Source organism: Coturnix japonica, chromosome 38 (genome assembly GCF_054131305.1).
Source record: "Coturnix japonica strain WE chromosome 38, WE-NBRP24, whole genome shotgun sequence".
Taxonomy (NCBI): Eukaryota; Metazoa; Chordata; class Aves; order Galliformes; family Phasianidae; genus Coturnix; species Coturnix japonica.
Window position 1 is genome coordinate 1,359,259 of NC_140700.1, and position 17,863 is coordinate 1,377,121.

Here is a 17,863-nt window from a genome sequence, read left to right on the forward strand (position 1 = left end):
TCCATCATGTGCTGTGAGCTGCGGGGAAGCTGCCTTGTTTTGCAGAGACAGAAACCATTTTGTTTCCAGAGATGCTGCATGCTGCTGAGGATTCCCACGCTTTCAAAGGGGGGCCTTAAAGAAGCAGCGATCTCATTGCTTTGTGTTGTTACTCCCATGTAGCTCTTCCTCGAAGCAGTGAAAAATTCAACGTCTCACAGTTCTTATGTGCAATTTCTGCCTGAAGATGTTTTAGGAACAGATTTCAGCCCAGGGAATGTCCCTACACCAGTTTGGGGCTTCCCACCCAAAACGCCTGCAGCGCTCAAGCTGTTAGATTGCAGAGATTGCCTCCTGATAGCACGTGCTGTACTGCAGTCCCTGCCAGAGGGACTCCAGCAATGCAGTATTCAGACCAAACACAGCCAAGGGGGTACCTGGGCGAGTCCAGCCCCACAACAGAGCAGATGTGAAAAAGTGAGCAAAAATGACCTTTTTTTTGCACTGGCCAGCCATAATATGGGGTAATGGATGGTAATGGATGGCTTATTCTCTGTGTTCCCCATCCCACTCTTTAACTCGGTAACCAAGGAGCAGCAGGGACAGGTACCACTCCCATACCCCTCAGCATCCCCAGTGCTCCCAGCCACCAGGTCAACCCGTCCCTGGGGTGCTGAGCAGGTGATGCTTGGTGCATTTCATCCTCTATGGGTGTCACCACTGCTGGACCTGTCAGGGAGACCGCAGGGCCTCTGTGAGCTCCCTTGGAGTGTCAGTGTGCCTTAGCATTTCTCCTTCCCGGGCCATGGCCGTGGACTGCTTGGAGTCCACACAGATGCTGATGGGAAACTTGTTGGCCCAAGCTCAGGGAATTGATATCAGCCCAGGACACAGGGGAACATGACACCTTTTCTGTGTGAGATTTTGGAATGATTCCTTTCCTTTGCATGCTGGGCATGCCACAGTTTCCCAGGACATACCCTGATGTAGCCAGACCAGATGGAACACTTCACTTTGCCCCTGACATTGCAGGAGCCATGGGATGGCATTTCGCAATAACACAGCAATAGCTCAGCATGGCCCCGAGGAGTGCACGGGGAATAAATACAGGGAGGACTGAGAGATACCCAGATAGTGCCGTGGTAATGGCTGATAAGTGCCTTGAACAGATTGAGTGGGTAGAAATTGAGATTGAAAGACAAGGAAACTGCTGAACCGATTGTGATCAGCATCAGAGAGCTCATCTGGCAAAACTCCCAGCCCCGACAGGAAATCTGAGAGGGGTTACAACATCCCCCCCCCTCGCCAGCTACTGGGTCTCTGCCTGTCTTGGGAGAACCTTTGTACAGCTCCTGCCCTGACGGCTCTCTCCTTGATAGGCATCTGGAAGCATGAGACGAGTTGCACGTCCTGCTGGATGTGAGTGCGAGGAAAGGCCTTAGTGTGGTTTGCTCTGCTTTGTTAGCTCATGGCCACCACCTGAAAACTGCAAGGATGCAGAGAGACTGTGGGGACACACACAGAGGGTTTCCCTCTCTTCCTGGGCTGCTGAGATGACAGGAGAATGGCAGAATTAAGGATGAAACATTTCTATTTACACAGTGAAAAAGAAACAACAAAATGGGTGTATTATTTTGCTCTGATTCCAACAGGAAAAAAAACCAACCTCAAGAAAACAACCCCCCCACCCTCGTGTGGGTTACAACTTGGAGCACAGTGCTTGCAAAAGTGCAGACACACTTAAGAGTATCCCCTACTTTAAGGCAGGTGGGAAGGCAATGGCTGAAGGCAGAGAGGAAAGCAGGCCATGTAATGAAGGCAACCAGCAATGCAGCTTTGGAATAAATCCTCCAGGTGCGTCTTCAGCAAGAATAGCATCGAGGAATGTGCTGGGAGTGAGCCCCGTGTGTGCCAGCTTCTGCCCACAGATGATGTGCAGCTGGAGGAAAAGCTCTGTTGATTTCTAGCAGGCTCAGCATCAGTCCTCTTCTGCGTAGTGCATCCTGCCGCGTGCCTTGTGCAAACCCCAAACTCTCATTGCCCTGAGGGTCATGGGGCCGCAATCCCAATGGCTTTGCTCAGCCTCTGGGAGGCTCAGGCTCATGGCTGGGTGCAGCAGGAGCAGATTTAGCAGAGTTGTCCCCAGGTTTGGCACTGAGGGAGTTCAGAGCGAGGCAGCAAGCGGTGGAGCCCCGTGCTAATGGCCCCCTGCATCTGGCAGCTGGGAAGCATACAGGGCTAGTGTGTGATGGAGAAACTGGTACTGCTCACTGGTCTGGATCATCCCGCCTCTGCAAAGGAAATGCTGACACTCACCAAAACCCCAGCCCTGCTCCCATGGCACAGACATTCCTGTGTCACCCACCCTGTCTTTATGCACCCAGAGCTCCTCAAAGAGTGTCTGGCCATGTTTCAGAGGTCAGTGGCTGAGCTGGAAGGAGCACAGCAGCTGATGGGTTCGGGGCTGCTCTCCTTCATGACTTTGGGTTCCCAGAGTTAAAATAACCCTGACAACAAAACCAATCCAGCACTGGGTAATCCTTTGTTGTCCCCACATCTCCATCTTTCAGAAAGCCTTCCATTTTCTAACACAAATCACCTCCACACCTCCTTGGGATGCTCATCCCTGTAACCTCCCGCATCCCTCCTGCATCCAGCAGCATCCTCCAGGGACACCTGCCTGAGCACCAACCTGTCAATGCGGAGGCGGCACACGATTCCCAGGATGTCCACATCTCCCTTGTCCTTCAGCTGCTGGCACCCAATCCTGGTAGCAATGAAGCAGCCCGTCCGACCAATGCCTGCACTGCAGATGGACACAGCTGTGCTGAGCACTCACAGCGCCTGGACCTTAGGCCTTCTGAGCTGGGTGTGCTCCTTGGCTGCTTTGCTACCCTGATTTATCCCTATAGGGATGCAGAGGTCCCAGTCCCAGCTTTCTCAGGCTAGCCCCATTCTGCCACCACAAGTGCTTCTTGCCATACTGCTCAGCCCACCTGCAACCACTCTGGAAGCACAAAACCAGTCTGTGCCTCTGTCCTATGCTGGGGGACACCTGCTGGGGGTTTGCTGTGCCCTGGGATTTCTGCATGGAGAATGGATCATGGGTGTGAGCCCAAGCTGGGGAGCAGGGGTGAGGGCTGAGCACTTACCTGCAGTGCACAACAATGGGCCCCAAGCTGGCTGCAGCCTGCAGAGTCTCTTCCACTTTGGACACCAAGTGCAGCAGGGGCTTGGCTGACTCAGGTGTCTGCTGGTCTGGCCACGAAGGGAAGAGGATGTGTTTGATGTGGCGGCATTCACCTTCCAGCTTTTCCAGCACAGAAGAAAGAGAAATAAAGATGAGATGGGGTCAGATGGAGATGTTCCCATCCTGTGTGCCCAGCCTGTGCCCACCTCATCTGCTCTCCTCCTTGACTCATTGAGTCTTTACCAGAGACCCAGGGAGCAAGGGACACTTTTGGGTGTCTGAGTGATGTACTGAGGAGAGTTCCAGTCATGCCCAGGAGCCCCACTCAATTTCCATGCTGACACCCAAGGCTCATCCTGCACAAGTCTTGTTTCATGCAAACCTCATTGAGCAGACAGAGCTCTGCAGATTCCTCCTCCTACAGAGCCTGGGCATTTCAGGTCTCCACCAGGTGCTGAATACCCTGCTGACCCCAGGACGGGGCTTGGACCCACCTGGATGGACAGATTGCGGACCACGTACTCTGCACACTCGTTAATCCCCTGCACACGGATGGTGAAGGGGCCGTAGGTGCCTTCCTTCTCAGGCCAATAGTGGACACATTTCTGCAGGAAGAAAGCAGTATTTGTGCTCTGGGCACCCTCTGCTGTCTAAGCTGCCTTTTGGTCATTGCTTTTGTGAGGTCTGGAGAAGCGAGGAAGGTGGATGTGGACTGATAAAAGGGAAGATAAGGAAGGACAGATCCCACTTCCAACACTTGCTTCCCCTGCACACTTTACCCACACCCTGCCATGTGATTTTCAGCCCCTGGGGAGCTACACCTTTGCCCATCCATGTCCTGCTAGATCCAGGTGAAAGGTGCAGGTAAACGCCCTGAGGGATGCTCCAGCAGCCAGGGAGCAATGGGGCAAAAAATAGGGCCAGGTGAGTGTGTGAGCTCCCACTGTTCCTGGAGCATGGAGCCAGCAATCCCAGCAAGGTGCAGTGCAACCACCACACAGGGCACAGCTGCTAGTTCCCATCACCTGGATCTGTATCTGGGAGCTCCCAGAGGCTGCCCTGTTTCTTTTTATCCTATTATTCATCTAGCAAAGCACATCCAGAGCAAGTGAAGTTGATGGAGAAGAGGAGGCTTTGCTAGATGGGGTCCAAGTTGCAGCCCAGGGACTCTCCTCCAAGAAGGTGCCCTCTGAGGGCAAAGCTCAGCCCCACCTTTGATCTCACACCATCCCACTGCTGCTGTTATTCTCCCTACCCACCCCCTCCAGGTCAGGGTGCTGTAGAGCAGGGACAGCAGTACCTCCTTGCGCTCCTGGAGCTCGGTTATCATGACGATGATGGGTGCTTCCTCCTGCCACACCATCTCCCAGAAGTCAGTCACGGTGTTCAGCATGGGCCCCTGAGTGGCAATGTACTCCCGGGGACGTCCTGCATAGCCCTGCCAAGCACACGGCCCTTCAGGGACAGGGGGCACCTGGTCTGCACCTCAGCCCCCCAGCTCTGCTTGTCCTCTGCAGCAGAGAGCCTGACCTACACTGTCTATTTCCTCCCAAACGTGCCCTTGAAATCCTTTCACAGAGTCAGCCAGGGACTGCCAGGAGTCCTCTCCATCCTCCTAGACCAGCAAACCAGGAGCAAGCCTATGGAGTCCTGTGCACCCATGCTCCATCCAAGCACCCCCAGGTTATTGCTGTGAGGACACCAACAGTCACCTTGGGTCTGGGGACATCTGTCTGGGGACCTCATTGGATGCTGGAGATAAGCCACAGTCACCCCTTTTTCTTTTTGGGGAATTGAAACAAACCCCCTGAGGGGAGAGGCAGTTTCTGGATGTGTCGGTACCAGGCTGGTGTGCTCCATTGGCACAGCTTGCTTCCTGCACATGACAACTGACCAGTGCATGGAGATGGAGAATTATCTGGGAGGGAGCGTGTTCAAGTGCTCTGCTCACTCAAAAATCACACTGCTAAATGTAAACCAGCTTCAGCCATATTCCACAGCCTATGTCACACTCCACACACCTTATCTGGGCAGAAACCAAGAGCTCCAGCACCCCCAGCCCTGCAGTACCATGAGATATGGGACACCAAGTGCCCCCCAGCAGGCAGTGTGCTCACCGTGATGTAGTTGGCGTTGATGTAGCCGTTTTCCTCCTGGCTCCCTGCCCTCCTGAGGCACACTCGGCTCTCAGGATCTGAAAGAGGCAGTGAGAGGTGCCCTGGGATTGTCCTTCAGAGCCGTGCTCTCCCACCCAGCTCCATGCCATGCTCACACCTGCCAGCACCAGCCCCCTGCATCCTTCCCGCAGTGCTTGAAGATGACCCAATTTCTCAACCTTTACACCTCCCCCTTTGGATGTTTAAGGCCACATGGAGCAGGGATCAGCACAGGCTGGCCTGTGATGTGCTTTATGCCCCAAGAAGCTCCCCACAAACCGCCCCATTGCTGGGCTTACACCCCTGCAAGGCAACTGCCAGCAGCAGAACCAGCACAGCAGGGACACCAGGATACACCAGGGACACCCACAGCACACACATATCCCTGCACGTGGGGGAATGTGAGACGAAGGAACGCAGTGGCACGTACTGGGGAGGATGGTTTTGTATCTGTCCTTGGAGGCGTGTCCAGGGATCTCCAGCTCCTCCGGACTGATGAAGTTGGGTGGGATTTTCTGCAGCAGGGGAGAACAACTTTGAGGAATCCCTCTTGGTGCTGCTCGTGTCTCCTCACCGGGCACAGCAGGCAGTGAGACTCTGACCCAGCATCACCAGAGCTGGCGTGAGCTCCATCCACACCCCAATGGGGTGGGACACCTCATGGATGGGAGCAGAGCTTGGCACAGGAAGGCTTTCCACCAACACAACGGAGAGCAAGTTGCTGTCAAACAGGAGATGCTCAGTGCCCCTCCACCTGCACACCCACCCTCATACCGAGAACTCCTCCTGGAGCTGTGCAAGGCTCTGGGCACGCTGTTGCAACTCCTCTGTCCTCAGCACGTGGCTGGATGTCCTCAGGAACTGCATCGTGATGTCCCGTGGTGTGCATACGGGCTGGATGGGCTCCACGCTGCCGAGTGAGCTCATGTCCAGCACCAGCGACACGTTGGAGCCCCTCCTGCAAAGGAGGCAAAGGGTCCCCAGTGAGCCCTGACAGCTCATAGGCCAGAGAAGGGGAGTTTGGGAGGCTGTGCTTTAGGGCTGGGCAGTGCAAAGTCTGGCTGTGCTCACCTCTCCTGGAGCCGTACGTGCTTCTTCACAGAGGGACTGGGCTTGTCCGCCTTGTCCATGGTTTTGGTGGCCACCCGGGCTGTCAGGCTGCTGTTATGAGCTCTGTGGCACACTGTGCAGGCTTGGACCATGCTGCAGCAGCCACGAAGCACTTGCTCTGAAGTACGAGCAGTGGAAAAGGGGGGGCCTCAGCTGCTGAGGGAAGAAGTTGCCATCAGAGAAGTGTCTGAAAAACACAGGGCAGATGAGAGAGACACAAGGAGGCTGGTGAACCCCTCGCTGGACCAGAATGAGAAAATCCCTAAGCAGGGGAAGTGTTTTGAGTCCTCATTGCCCTGGCTCCAGCATCCGCGGGTGGCACAGAGAAAGTGCCTGTAGCACCAGGAGGAAGGAACTTTGGGTTGGATGGGTTGGGATGGCATCTCCATCTTAACATGGAGAGCAGCAGACCCCAGGGATGAGGAGCAGAGGAGGACGTTGTGAGGGTCATGGCCAGATCCTATTGTTTGGACATACTGGGATGGGGGAAATAGCCCTGAGACAGTCTCCTGCATCCCACAAGTATCAGCAAACTGTTAAGAGGAAACTGCTCTATCTGAATGGTTGAGCAAGATGTGATGGGGTGGTTTGTCTAGAGGAGGCTGCCAGGACTCCACCACCAGCAGCCCCAAGCAGCCCCTGGCAGGGAGATGGGGGTGATGCTGGTTCTTCTTCGGGTAGAGGTCCCCGTGGTGAAGGCAGCAGCTCAGGGTGGCAAAGTTCCTTCTCCTCCCCAGCTTCCTCTGTGAGGAGAGATGGACCCAATGGGATGGAGATGCTGCAAGGTCAGAGCTCTCAGTAGGCACAGAGCAGGGTACCAAATGCCCTGGAGGCTCAGGGACAGCCCTGCAGAGAACTGGGCACAGATGAAGCTGGGGCTGGGGCAGGTAGGATCACAGCATGGCCATGGCTGTACAGGGTGGGAACACATCGGGGCACGAAATGAAGCACTCAGGGTCAAATCCTGGCTGATCCCACATCTGTCCTCCATGGGCACCCCTCATAGCTGGGAGCAGCAGGCCGGGACCCCAGTATCACCCAGGAAACACCTGGGAGAGGCCCCAGCCGAGCTGAAGTCACTCAGGAGGACCCTGGGATGAGCTGCTGCTTTTGGCATCTGTCCCAAGAGCATCCCATGTCCCCACAGCCCACCTCCCTGCCAGCATCCCCGTGGGGTGGCACCTGAACTGCCTGCAGCGAGCACATGTGCCAGGGCCTGGTGCTGCTGCGGGGTTCCCCTCTCCAAAGGGACCCTCACGGCCGTGCCCGCAGCCCGGGGGTGCCTACCTGCTGCCCCAAGGCATGGGCTCCGTCTCGGCACGGGGCCACGGGCGCTGTGCACGTCGGTCTGAAGCCGGGGGTTTGAAAGTGTTCAGGAAGCTGCTTATCAAAGGAGCTGCTGCCTCTGCCGCTTCCTCTCCTCTCCCTCCTTCTCCCCCACCCTGCCTGCCGCCCACACACAAACCGGCCACATCGCAGCAGCTCGGCTCTGCCGGGCAGCCTGCAGCCCCAGCCACGCAAAGCACCCTCATGTGGACGGACATGGCCCTGCCGCCCCCTGACCCCGGGGCTCCTCCGTGGGCATCGCCACTCTGGGCACTCTGTGCCCATCTGCAGCCCAGCGTGGAGAGATGGGAGGGAGCTGCACGGTGGGTTTGAGCGCGTCCTCGTGTCACACCCCACCCCACAGGGAGCCACGGCACGGCCCCGACCTTTGCCAACTCACTGCATCCCCCCCATCCCACAGCACTCCCAGCTATGGGGAGTGAAATGCTGCTTTGTTCACATATCAACATGCTTAGCAGCCATATGGGCGCCATCACACGCTGTCTGCAGGTCAGGGAACATCTGGGGGGCTTTTCAGGGAGGGTACAGCTCAAGTCTGCCCTTGGGGCACTGCACATCCTTCCTGCGATGCCCGTTGATGCTCACTGCCTCCCACCGTGTCCCTGTTGCTCTTCCTGTTTGTTGCTGCCCCGGCTCCGTGCACAGACAGCACATGCCCCGCTTCCTTCCTCTCCTGCCCCCACCCTGCAGCATCTCCTGCTGCTCCCCCATCTCTGGGACGCAGTGGCCCCGCTGCCATCTGCCTCTGCCACCCCAGTCATGCTGCCTCAGGCCACTCCACGTCCAGGGGATTGGAGCTGCCCAGTCCCATTGCTTGGTGCAGCATACAAGGGCCACCACTACCTGTGTCTCATGAACAGGTGATAGGATCCCAGCAGCCTCTGCAGGCACGGGGACAGACCAAGGAACTGACCCATCCTTATGCAGAGTGAAAGAACTCAGCTGGAGGGGACTAAAGGCATCCCGATGTGGACAAGGAACAGCACTACCCTTCCCTCCAACTCTCCATCCTTCCATGTCAGAGCATGGGACAGCCACCAGCCCTATAGGAAGGAGCTGTTGGGGCTGGGGGACCTGCAGGAGGATTGGGTGGAGCTGGGTGGGGATGAAGGGTAAAGGATGGAGGATGGAGGATGGGGTGGGCCACATGAGGTCACAGCTGTGTCTTGTATCATCCTGTCTCCCTGCCTCACACAGGAATGCTGCTGCATGTCCATCTCCTGACTCACTCCTGCCCCTGCCCCTGGAACATGCCACCCTTACTGCATCTCCAGTGCACAGCAGTGAGCAACATGGGTAACAATTCACATCATTCCAACGTTCTCCTTCACTCCTGCTCTGATGCAAACCCATAGCACTCACCAAGGGTTATTGAGATCCTGCTGTCACGCAGCAAAGGCAGATTAAGGCCAGAGGGGCTAAGGGGTGTTTGCTTCCAGGAGCTGGGGATGAAGCCTGGAGTTGAGATGAGGAATGGTGATGGGGGCTACTGATTGAAGATCCCAAAGGAAAGGGATGAGGCTGTTACCGCATCACCACCTCTGGTGAGGTGCTCAGTGTGCCAGGAGTGAGTTAGGGTCAGAGTTAGGGTCAGGGTTGGGGTTAGGGTTAGACTGTCCTTTCCAGATAGCTGTACCAGTGCATTAGGGTCATGGGTTGGGACTGACATCTCTGCCCCCAAACCTGAGCACAAACCCTGCCCCACACCCCCCAGCCCCACTCTGAGCAGCACCATGGCCCCAGAGTCACCACTGTGGGTCACTGTGCAGTCACTGCTCCACAACCCGAAGTTCTGATGGTGCCCCACATCCACGCTCCCCCAGGGTCACCCACTGCAGCATGCTCTGCTCTCACCAGGCCTCCATCGTCTTTGGGTCTGGTGCTCACGCAGGGCTCCTGCTGACACAGTTTGGAGCTCAGGATGTCCTGCAGGCTTTTGGAAATGTTCCCATCTCCTTTCTGCCGAAACATCATCCCTCATGAGTGTGAAGGTGAAGCGTCCGCCTCAGCATCCAGCAGCCTCTGTTGGCAGGGCTGCTCATCTCCCAGCAGGTTCACGGAGGGTTGTGCCATCACCCCGAGCATCCCGCAGAGCCAGCACAGGAGGTGTGAGCAGCCCGGGCGCAGCGCAGCACGGAGGGGCTCAGCATCGCACCCGGCAGCTCAGCCAAGCACTCTGCAGATTGCTTTTCCTGGAGCAGCTTCCTCTGCGTGAGCGCATTCCCAAGGACACCCCCAGGCTTTCAGCACCGTGCAGACGGCCCCGCTGGGTGCACGGAGCTCCCGGTGCTGCTCCACTCCCAGCCCGGACCCCCGCACATGCCCTGCATGGGTCTGCTGCTGGGGACGGAGGGGTGGGAGCGGCGTGTGACCTTCCCACTGCTTGCAGGGACGCAGTCTGCCGGTGCAGGCTTTGCTCCTGCCGCTGCCCGGCTCTGTCTGGAAGTGCTGGTTAATTTTTTTAAGGTATCTGCAGCTGAACTTGCCAACCCGGCACTACTGCTGCTCTCCTCAAGGAGAAGTAAGAGGACGGCTTTTGGCATGGATTTCTTCTTTGCTGTTTGTTTTTCCTTCTGAGCAGAACTACTTTTTGTTTCCTATGTCTCTTGCAAACAAGCCGAGCTGCCCTCCGATTTGCAAAGGGAGAGCAGAGGTAAAGCAGTGCCCATCATTGCCGTGTGCTTGGGGCTGGCAGCGATGCAGCTGGAGCTACCTGGGGTTAATAGGGCTGCGTGGGCACAGGGCAGCCCCTGGAGAGGCGTCCTCCTGCTGTGGAGTTGCCTTATTCCCAGCAGTGATGTTTGGATATGGGCACCTTATTGTGCACCTTATGCACCCCTTGGTGCAGCCCGCGGGGGGCACAGAGCGTGGTGACCTCTGAGCGGGTGCAGAGGCCGTTATCAATAACAGGAAACAAAGTTGTCAGGAGGGGCAGAAAGGAGAGAGAGACCCAGAGAGAAAGGAAGCGGTTAGAAGCAGCCACTTCCATTTTTGCTGCGCCCACGCACCACTGGGCTGGGGGAGCAGTGCTGGCTTTCCACAGGTCTATCTGGCCTGGGATCAGCAGTGAGCTGCTCACAAAGAGCACACAGAGCCCCTCCAACCCCACCGTAACAGCAGGAGAGAAAAAAGCAAACAGGGGGCAGTTAAAAATAGCCAACGTCCGGTGGTGAGAGGTGCAGCGAGCCAAGCAGATGCTGACTTTGGCAGTCCATGGGGGTTCAGCTTCTGAACCTGGCTGAAACACGGCGTGTGTGTGACACTGAGTGCACACCGAGCCCGGTGTGAGCCCTGCAGGTCAGAGCTGTGGATCTGGTGCGGCTCAAAGCAGCAGGGAATTGCCTGCAGCTTCTGCAGGAAGCCGTGCCTGTGGGCATGAGGGGCTACCCAGCAAACCAGTGCCATTGGGTGGAGGTGACCCCAGAGTGCAGCCCCTCCGGCTCTCGGCTGCTGACGTGTCCTTCCCTCCAAGCAAATGGTTGCACAACTCACCCCAGTGCCTCTTCCTCTTTTCTTGGGCAAGCTGAGCAGCCGGGTCCCAATGGATCTTTCAATTAAGGCCATGTTTTCCAGATCTTTGCACTCTGTTCTCTCTTTTAAAGTGACAGACTATGAGTAGGCCAGCATTGGTGAGGCTGCACTTGAAGTGCTGAGGTGGTCAAAGAACTGGAACATCTCCTCTGTGAGGAAAGGCTGAGAGAGCTGGGGCTGCTCCAGCTGGAGCAGAAGAGTCTCAGGATCCCATCCATGGCCATAAATGCCTGTAGAGAAGGGCAGAGAGATAGAGCCCAGCAGCAGGGCAGGGGGAACTGGGTGCTAATGAGAGCCCAGGAGGGTCCCTGTGACCATCAGGAGCATTGCAAAGGGACCAGACAGGCTGTGGGGTTCCCTCCTCAGGCATCTTCAAACCCACCTGGACATGGGGCTGTGCACCAGCTGTGGGTGTCTGTGCTGGATGGGGCTCTGAGCACCTAACTGAGGTGTAGGTGTGCCTGTTGATCGTAGGGAGTTGGACCAGATGGGCTTTAAAGACCCGTTACAACTCAAATGATTCTCTGATTCTGTGATCCTGCCTCATAGGGCACACCCTAAAGGCAGACCCTGCATGCAGACAGTGGGCATTGTGTGAGATAAATGGCACTTGCAAAGGAGGCAAATTCCCAAAGTTCAAGTCCTCAGTCCTACGCTTTGGCCTTGGGGTGCCAGCACCCAGCCTGGCAGGCTGTCACCCTACAGCACATCCCAGAGGAGCTCCCTGCATTGCTGTGCACTGCAGGGGCTCAACAAGGATGTGCTGATGCAGCCAGAGGGCAGCAATGCTGCGAATGCGTGGGCTGCAGCGTGCAGCTCCTCCAGCACACAGCCCAGACGTGTCTGCCATTACGTGGGCCTGGCACTGTGATGTTTGTGAGTGCCCTCCTATGTGGGGTATTCTGTGGTTCTGTGATCATGTGAGTCTATGATTTTGTGATTCTATGCTTCTGTGAGTTGGTGCTTCCATGATTTTATCATTCTGTGATTGGATGATTCTTTGGGCTGGCCCAACATGGACAACATCCCGCTGCTTCCGAAGCCATGAGTGCTCCCAGGAGACCCCAAACAAAGAGGGGGTAGAAATGGGCACAAATATCTGCCCAGCTCTCCATCCCAACCCCAGCCAGTTTTGTGATGCTGTCAGGGTCATGGATGCAGGACAGACCATGAGGGGTCCCCTGTTGCAGTGACAGTCATCCCACGTGTTGGTGTCTGCTCTGCCTGTCCCCTCTCCAGGGCTTGGGCTGTCCCCATGCATGGATGCTTACAGCCTGGCTTTCAGCGCAGACTCTCTGCCAACAGCCTTATTTTGTTCATGATGCTCAGCAGAAGAGGGGGAAGAGGATGTTTGTCAGCCAAACAGATATCTGTGCCTGTCCCTGTAGGGGGCAGAGGGAAGGGCAGAGGAAGAAGCAGTGGGGATGAAGGGGCTGTGCATGGGGGTCAGAGGGCAGTGGGATGTAGGGGTGTTGGGGAGCAATGCTACCATGCAGATGACCTCAAATGCATGCACTGCTGCTTGGGACCCCAACACATTTCTGCCTCACCTGCTGACCTTGCAGCCTTGTAGGTCCAAAGCTGGGGTTAGCCAAGGCAGCACCATGCTCATGACACACTTTCATCCCAGAGAGAAGAGCCCAATGCAGTCTGCTGCTACAGGTCTCTGCTGCAGCTCTTGCTGATCCAGGAGCTCTTTCTGTGCTGTCAGAAGCAGCTTGTCTCCCTAGTGAGGGCACACTGCAGGGCAGAGGTCTGCGTGGACAAGTCCTCTGCCCCAGTGGAGCTGGAGGAGCTGCTTGGAAAACAGGAAACCATCTGACCAGGAAAAAGCAGCTAGACGCTCCCTTACTCCGCAGTCTTTGTTGTTTTAGGCTCTCCCAGCCAAGCAGACCAGCTGATCACACTGAGTCCTGGAGCAGCTCTGGACCCACAGCCGCAATGCCCACAAGACAGGCATGACAGCGTGGCTTTGTGGCCCAGATACCAAACCCCCTGCTCATGTGTGCCTCCCTCATTACCAGCGTCCAGCCCGCTGCCCTCCTTCCCCTTCAGCAGCACAGCAGCTCTGTGCTGCCCCATGCACAGAGGGTAAATTGAAGCAGGGCAGCTGTGTCAGCTCAGAGGTGAGAATTGCTCTTGCCAGAGCTAAGAACAGGGCTCAGATCTCCGTCATAGCATCTGGAATATCTCTAATGGAACCTCCATACCCCTACAGCAGTCTTAGATTCATAGAATGGTTTGAGTTGGAAGGGACCCTTAAAGGTCATCAGGTCCAACTCCCTGTGATGAACAGAGACACCCACAGCATCTGATGGTTGATCAGACCCAAGGTCAACTCAATGGACACGTCCCTGGGGCCATGAAATCAGAGTGGAGCTCCGCATTGCTCTGCAGGACCCCATGGATCGTCCCATCAGCCAGAGTTGAGCAGCTCAGACTGAAGGAACAAGGACTACAGAGGGCTCTGGGAGGAGGCAGCCAGCAGGCAATGGTGGTTGTACATCCCTCTGCCAATACTTCACCACTGCCCCAGAATTGCTGCACCCAGCGGGGATAAGGCAGAGCTGCCAGCAAACCCTTCAGCAATCGCCAGCACCATGTCCAAGAAACGACCCAAAAAGCAGCAGCTGGGGAGAGCAGTGTGCCTCTGCCTGTGGGGTGGGTGCTGTGTTGGATGGAGTGAGAATATTGGCAGCGCAGTGCGGCGGTTGTGCAGCCATTGCTGCTAGAGAGAGGAGGGAAAGCAGCCAGGGAACAAGATAGGACGTCGCCCTGCCTTTGCCCTGAGCTGCTCCTGCCTGCAGGCACAGAGGATGGGGAGGGTCTGTGTTTACTCCTGCAAAAAGAAAAAAGAAAAGATAGACCTTTCTCCCCAAACCAAACCCTTCTGTGTGCAAATACAGCCGCCCTTCAAGTTTGTTCAGACACAGGAAGCTTGGAACCAAAGGCCAGGGATGGTTTCATTTTGAGGTGAGCTTTTCAGTTCATGGCGCTGTTTGGAAGCTGAGCTGCTTTCCGAATTTGGAGCTTGTGTTTTTTGCAAGCTGCAGTGGTGTCCAAAGCTTCCCTGCTTCCCTCCCATGCAGATGGGCTGCTTTGGATGGAGCTGGTGCTGCTGGCCCTCTCCTTTTTCTCTGCAGAGATTTTGCCAAGCTGGGGGTGGAAGAAACTCACTGCTCCTGCATGGGGCTAAGCCAGGTGGACCTGCTGGTGAAGAGCCCTGAGACATGAGCTGCAGGTGGTGCATTTGGCTGTGTCCTCGTGCTCAGGGCTCTCACATCTCCTCCGGCTGCATCCACTGAGGTGACAGAAGGGTCCTTGGGAGCTGCTCCCATTGGCATGGCTTTCCTCCAAACCACTGCCAGGAGCCCAGAGCCTGTGGTGAGGACGTGGCAGTGCCTTCCTGGGATGCTCTGGGAGCTCCCCAGCCAACATTCTGACCCTCCTTCTTCCACATCTCCTTGAAGAGGAGCAATGAGGCAGCGAGGGGCTCTCACTCCAGGCTCTGATGGGACTCAGGGCAGTGAACCGAAGCTCATCACAGCCCACAGATATCTCCAGGGATGGAGCATGAGATTGGATGCCCGTGCTGGCTGCGCTGTGGCCTCAGAGCCCTCCCTGTCCCCCTGCAATGGCAACACAACGGGATGCTTACTGTCTGCAAAGGTCCCATCACAGCATCTGCCCACCACCCATGGTGCTCATGGTGCAGGGGGCTGTGAGCCATGCCCAGCCCTCACCTGCAGCACTGCCCTCCCTGTGGTGCAGCCCCCTGAGCTGTGGGGCTGCCAGACACATCTCCATGGCACTGATCCCATTCCCATGGCATCCCGCAGCCGCAGGGCCAGCCCAGGCGGGCCTGCCCATGGACCAGCCCAGACTTGAGCGTCAGAGCTGTGCACACGCAGGAGCAAACAGTGAGTGGGAGAGCACCAAGGCAGCGCCGTGCACGGGGACGGGATGAGGAGCACAGCAGGGACATCCAGCAGCACAGGTACCGGGGTCACTCCTCTCCCCATCTCCTTGCCCACATGAAGCCAGGATGCACGCGGTGGGAATGGAGTGTGAATGCTCCCACACTAAATGGCACAGCGCGGGCAAAACTCTTGCCCTGGGGTGGGCTGCAGTGGATGGGGGAGCTCCTGTAGGTGTGCCGGTGATGTTACATGAGGGCCTTGGGTTCCCTGCATGTCTAGTGCAGGGCTCCGGGAGCTGCTCACAGCATTGCCAGAAGCACATTCCTGGATCTGTGGGTGCAGTTATCCTGGCAGCACAGTGTAGCTTCAGCATCAGCCTGCATACTGTGCATTGCCCGCCAGCACTGCTTCCCAGGGTGGGAGCAGAGCCCAGTGGGGTCACTGGCGATGGCCTGAAGGCTTTTAGAGGTGCTGCCCTTGGTGCAGGCTGCTCCAAGCCCTCCCTTTGCTGTGACTCTTGCTTCAACCAGGGGAAGGGGACTGAGCCTGTTCAGCCTCTGTAGAGTCACCCACACCCCAGGAGGGCAAAGCAGGTCTGCCCGGCTCTGCCGGCTTGCTGGGTGTGCTCTGAGTCACCCGCAGCTCTGCTCTTCCCGGCTGGGTTGATGCTCGCAGGCATCCCAGGTGCTGCTGCCAGGTCCTTTCTGTCACCAGCAGCAGTCAGGGGGTGCAGAGCATTGCCTTATGCGGGACTTGCTTCCATCCCCCTCGGCTTCCTGGTGTCCTCATGCCCAGCTCTGGGCACAGCTCTGCCCTGCAAAATGGGAAGAGCTCCAGTGCTGGAAGGTGTGGGGCAGAAGGCAGAGCTCAGGCAGATTTCAGCATGGAAATCATCAAATACCTGCAAGGGGTTGGAGTGAGGGCATCGTGGGGCTGTGGAGCTCAGGGTCCTGGCCCTTCAGCATGTGAACCTCACAGAGAGAGAGATCCCAACAGTACCTGCATCCCCTGCAGGGATGCACCCTGTTCCCCTTGTTCCTCCCTTGCAGCACTAGGCAGTGCTCAGTGTTTGCAGTTGGCAGCAGGGAGAAATCATGGCCTGGGGCAGCCCACGGTGCTCATGGGCATGAGGAGAGACTGACTGGGAGCTGGGAGCTGAGGGACACTGCTGTGGGCTGGAGGCAGGGAAGGAGCCCCAGAGCTGCTCCCAGCCTGGTTGCTGTGGCACCAGTGTCTGTACCATGGGGTGATGCAGAGTGCCAGGGATGAGCTCTGTGCCACCAGCACCATTCCCAGGGCACAAAGGGCACAGAATGTAAAGGGCTCCAGCATTCCAGTGCTCATGGTCTGCTGGGCATCCACCCTCCCCCTACGCCTTGCGGTAGCCTTTGCTGCTGGAAAATGTGATGACTCGGCAGCCCCCAGTGTTTCCAGGCCTGCTTCCAGCCACTGGGTGGAGAAACCTTCTGCAGTTGTTTTTGGGTCTGGAATAGCTAAAGGCTTCACCATCGGGGGGAACCGCATGGGGGCTCTGGCATCCCCAGCTGACGGTGTCTTCCCCTGCATCCCCGCTGCGGTGGCACAGAGGCATTGGGGTGGCCACACAGAAGGCAGTGCTGGCTCATAATGAGCAGCTTATCCATCAGCATGAGAAGCTGCTGAGCCCCGTGGCGCCGGGAATAGAGCTTGGATTTGGCTCCTGGCAGCACTCTGGGCTGGTCTGCACCACAGGCACAGCCCTGAGCTGAAGTTGCTGGGGGTGGGATGGATGTGTCCCCGAGGCCAGCAGGGTGCCAGCTCTGCTTGCCCTATGCAAGAAGGGTGCTGGCAGCCAGGAAGGGTTTTCACCTCAGCAATGGAAGCACTGATTTGAGCAGCCCTCAAATCTGTTCCAGGGGTGTGTGAAACAAGGATGGAGGGTCTGGATGGGCACAGTGAGTGCAGGTGGGCCCAGCTGAGCTCCCAGGGCAATCTTAGGGCTGGCAGCTTCCAGGACTTCCAGGGAAAGGGGCTGTTTTCTGGCTGGCCCAGAGCTCTCTGGTTTGCTTGGAAGCTAAATGAGCCCCACCTCGAGTCTGCAGCCCAGGAAAATCTCCCATCTGTGCCACTGCTGGGCACACCAGCTCCTGTCACCCACAATGAGAGATGCATGATCTCTTTTCAGGGTCCTCCATCCCCAGCTCTCCGGATCAGAGCTCCCATCAAGCTGAGCTCTCCATCCAAACCCCCTCCACCAGCTGCCGGCTCCTCCACTTAATCCCTGCCCTCCCTGCATCCCCTGCCTCCCTCCAGGTCCACCCTGAGGAAGCAGCCCTGTGTCCCCAGCCATGCTGTGGAGTCACTCTGTGAGGCCCAATGTCAGGGTGTGTGGGAAGATAGAATCAGCCAAAGCCACTTTGCAACTGCATCTGGTCCAGCTATAGCCTCCAGGCTCCCTACCTGGGCCCCCGGGTAATCCTAGCCATGCATTGCTGTAGTGGGGAGCTCCAGCCCCCTCCCAGCTGGCTGCAGACATCCAGCACTGGAAAGGGGCCTTGGAAAACAGCCCCCCTGCCCACTGTCAGCACCAAAGTTTCTGCCTCAGTTTCTGGAAGGGGATTCCCACCCCCTGCAAGTGGCTGGGAGACACA

The 17,863-nt window shown here is 57.0% G+C and overlaps 1 protein-coding gene across 11 annotated transcripts; it reads right to left on the reverse strand.

Moving 5' to 3' along the window:
• Nucleotides 1-1,552: 1,552 nt before the first annotated feature.
• Nucleotides 1,553-10,225, reverse strand: PTPN7 (protein tyrosine phosphatase non-receptor type 7). 11 transcript variants are annotated; one of them, XM_015884813.3, is made up of 10 exons: nt 9,637-10,225; nt 6,397-6,622; nt 6,100-6,283; nt 5,756-5,840; nt 5,287-5,363; nt 4,470-4,607; nt 3,664-3,774; nt 3,132-3,289; nt 2,672-2,785; nt 1,553-2,270 (listed from the first exon to the last, which is right to left on the reverse strand). In XM_015884813.3, the coding sequence occupies exons 2-10, from the start codon at nt 6,525-6,527 to the stop codon at nt 2,177-2,179; spliced, it is 1,092 nt and encodes a 363-aa protein (XP_015740299.2). In that variant the 5' UTR covers nt 6,528-6,622; nt 9,637-10,225; the 3' UTR covers nt 1,553-2,176. The 11 variants fall into 11 exon arrangements, with proteins under 11 accessions (XP_015740299.2, XP_085382851.1, XP_085382844.1 ...); XM_085526725.1 differs by having other exon boundaries at nt 6,397-6,588; nt 9,637-10,182; XM_085526718.1 differs by having other exon boundaries at nt 1,553-1,918; nt 9,637-10,182.
• Nucleotides 10,226-17,863: the final 7,638 nt, after the last annotated feature.

Bases quoted from the DNA above. Each gene is read 5' to 3' on its own strand.
- PTPN7 (XM_085526718.1), bottom strand. From the start codon at position 6,527: ATGGTCCAAGCCTGCACAGTGTGCCACAGAGCTCATAACAGCAGCCTG. The intron at 6,284-6,396 runs GTGAGCACAGCC...CCTCCTTTGCAG, and splicing joins CACGTACGGCTCCAGGAGAG to GAGGGGCTCCAACGTGTCGC. The intron at 4,608-5,286 runs GTGAGCACACTG...TGTGCTTGGCAG, and splicing joins TCAACGCCAACTACATCACG to GGCTATGCAGGACGTCCCCG.